Source organism: Arachis ipaensis, chromosome B09, assembly GCF_000816755.2.
Source record: "Arachis ipaensis cultivar K30076 chromosome B09, Araip1.1, whole genome shotgun sequence".
NCBI classification, from domain to species: Eukaryota; Viridiplantae; Streptophyta; class Magnoliopsida; order Fabales; family Fabaceae; genus Arachis; species Arachis ipaensis.
This window is the reverse complement of record NC_029793.2, coordinates 99,579,618-99,583,076: the sequence shown is the minus strand read 5'-3', so window position 1 is coordinate 99,583,076 and position 3,459 is coordinate 99,579,618. Positions and strand designations below refer to the sequence as shown.

Genomic DNA, 3,459 nt, shown 5'->3' with positions numbered 1-3,459 from the left:
AAATTTTCATGTATTATGTACTATGTAGCTACTTAAATAAAATTGGAGACTATATTAGCACGGTCTTATTATAATAAATCTAGTTTAAGGGCTCTTAGATTGTAATCGTTTATAATTTGACACCTATGTTGCATTATATAAAAAATAAATAATTGAGTTTGAATAACGTGTATTTTATATAGAAGCATTATTTATGGGGAGCTACTCAAATGAAGATGCAAAAAACATCTTTTTATGAAGATGCTTTGTATAAAAATGTGATTTATTGATTTGGCCACACTTCAAATAAAAACAACACTTTTATAACATATCAAAATCTAACCCTACACTCTATCATCTAAGGGTCAAAAAGAAAAATCATCACATGAAGATAATTATAATATCTTCATGGGAGTACCCACCTTATTTATGATAGGTGATGAGGCTAGAGGATGACACCATATATGTTACCGTATGGACGTGACGTAGTGTTAATGGTTGTTAGAGACCATGCATATGAAACTACCTAATTAAGAAGCTAAGATTGCTTACCCCAATCGCCACACTATAAATACTGAGCCGCTGCGGTAGGCTTGACATCCCAACCCAAACTCACATCTCATTTCATTTCCAAAAACCACAAAGCCATAGCCATGGGTGTCTCCTTTAACTTGCACAAATTTGTCCCTAATAACTCCAGGGAGATCATATTCCAAGGGGATGCAACCATTACCGATCATAATGTCATTCGACTCACCAACTTGGACAGCGATGGCAATCCACTAGGGAATAGAGTTGGCCGAGTTTTATTCTCCAACACTGTGCACCTCTACGACCACAGTGGCTTTCGAGCAGGCTTTGAAACCACTTTCATCTTTCGCATCTCAAAACCCTACAATAGCGAATTTGCTCCCGGACCTGGTGACGGTCTTGCCTTTTTCATTACTAATGCCGGCACTGAAATTCCACCTCAATCTTCTGGAAAGTTTCTCGGCCTCTTTAACGATGCATCTGACAGGATTGTTGCTATTGAATTTGATACCTTTTCCAATTTTGAGATTGGAGATCCCAATTATCCCCACATTGGAATTAACATCAACTCTATCAAGTCATCAGCTATTGGTTACTGGAATTGGCATGATGGAGCCGTAACCACTGCAAAAATAACATATAACTCTGCTCTTAAGAAGATAACTGTCAGTGTTTCTACATATCTTGACAGCCAACCCGACACTCTTACATACGACATCGACTTGAGCACTAAGCTTCCTGAAAAGGTTGTGGTAGGGCTATCTGCTTCTACTGGGCAATTCTCACAAAATACCGAGATTTTATCTTGGACCTTCAAGTCCAACTAAAGAGGAACAACGATAAATATTGAATAAGGCGATCCTCTTCCTATCTTGTCGTCAGACTATGTTGTGATTTTTATTTTAATTTGAGTCAATAAGAACAAGCCTACTAGTCTTCAGTTTACCTGAGTAAGTGATATGCCACTACGGATAAGGCAAGGGTAGTCCACTGTAGTTATTGGTCTCTTCAGTGTGCATTTCGTCCATGTTTCTTTGTTTGGGTTTAGATTGTTGTCTTCAATGATATATGCTTGCTTTTCTTTCTGTTTGCGTTTCTGTTTTTCTTTTCTTTTTGTCTTTTCTTTTCAAAAGTAATATAAAATATCATTTGAATAGTTTATACTTTTAGTTAATTACATTGACAAACGATCAAGTGCTAAAAGTTAATGAGTTAGAGGAACAAAATCTTTAAGATATCAAATTGTATATACGGGCGAAGCTTGATAGTTTTTTTTATATAGGTTTTACATCTCCAATTTAGATTACAATCCCGGCTTGTCAGATAATCAATAGGGGTCCAGCTAATTTCTACCAACTCTTATTGGGCTGGACCCAAAATCCTACTGCAATAAAAAATATTTCACTAGAATAACTCAAACCTAAACTTAATTTCATCTTTTACCTTAGTTCACAATACAGATTAAGAAAAGACAACCGTACTGCCCCTGATGAGCCGAATTCACTCCCCATATAAAAATAATGAATTCGTTCTTTTGGCAAACGCACCAAAATTATCGTCAAGTAATAACCCACAGTGGAGTGGGATTGTATCCACAGAGATTGGTAGATTTGAGCAATTTTAATCAATTGGTGAATTAGTCAAGCTAAACAGAATAGATTGTGATTGCAGAATTATAAATGGGCAGAATTATAAATGACTCAAAAGTAAAGAAAAGCAGTAAAATGCAGAAATGGAAATGGCAGGAATGTAAAGGGCAGAAACTTAAATGACTTAATTGTAAATGAGAATGGGATTTGCAGAATGTAAAGAAAGCTATAAAGAAAGTGAAAGATAAGAATATGGGGATTCATTAAGATCAGGAGATGTTGTCTCTTTGGATTAAATCCAGCTCATATCTTCTTCAATCATGCAACTCATTGACCTCTTGGCAATCATGATTGATTGAGCCCCAATCCCTTGGTGACTGAATCTCTCAAATCTTGATCAATAGCCAATTTCTTGGTCTAATTGCTCATGAAGAGAGATATGCTTGGTCCCTGATTATACCACACATCATCATAGGTCCAAGTAGAGGGAGGATTGCATGTCACCATATCCAAACACCAAAACCCAGATCCTACTCAAGTGTGAGAAGGGATTTCTAGCATGGTTTCATGTTTCCTTTTCCAAGGTTCCCATGAAACCTATTTTGCATTCAACCCCTTTTTCAAGATGATTGAACACTAACATTAAACAGAAATTCCTTCTAGAAAATCAAAAAGAAGATGAAGAGAAGAAGAAATTCACTATCGTTAATCCATCAAGTACAACAGAGCTCCCTCTCTCAATGAGAGGGAATTTAGCTACTCATAGCTCAGAGGAAAGTATAAGAGATGGAACAGATGATAAAGTGAAAAGTAAATCTAACTATATCTAATAGCTCCACAACTTAGCTACCTAACTGCTTAACCCCTTTTTCAGTATCTTCATGGGGTATGTATACTACTTCTAGCTCTAGAAAATAAAGGAATTACAAAAGTGAAAAGAAAAATACAATTTGGAGGGAAAAGAAACTCAATAAACGTGATCTCCCAGCTGGCGTGTGGTTGGCGCTTCAGTGGCGTGCCACGCCTAACTCTGAATCTGGCTTGGCGTGCCATGCCTAACTCTCAAATGGCACGCCTTCCTTCATTGGCCTCCCTGGCGTGCCACGCCTTCGAGACCAAGTGGCATGCCCAGGGTTCTTTAAACACTTGTATAGCCTGGCGTGCCACGCCTTCGACTTCAAGTGGCACGCCCAGGCCTTTTTGAAAACCTTGGATAGCCTGGTGTGCCACGCCTTCGAGCCCAAGTGACATGCCCTGGCCTTCTCCCTCTTCTTCTTGCTTCTGGAAAGTTGAACTGGCGTGGCACGCCCAGGGTCTAGCGTGCCACGTCCATTATGTGTGCTTGGACTTCCTCTCTGGA

At 38.5% G+C, this 3,459-nt stretch overlaps 1 protein-coding gene across 1 annotated transcript; it reads left to right on the top strand.

Moving 5' to 3' along the window:
- LOC107617010 (concanavalin-Br-like) lies at positions 544–1,600 on the top strand. Its single transcript, XM_016318843.2, has one exon. The coding sequence runs from the start codon at positions 633–635 to the stop codon at positions 1,335–1,337; it is 705 nt and encodes a 234-aa protein (XP_016174329.1). The 5' UTR covers positions 544–632; the 3' UTR covers positions 1,338–1,600.

Bases quoted from the DNA above. Each gene is read 5' to 3' on its own strand.
- LOC107617010 (XM_016318843.2), top strand. From the start codon at position 633: ATGGGTGTCTCCTTTAACTTGCACAAATTTGTCCCTAATAACTCCAGG.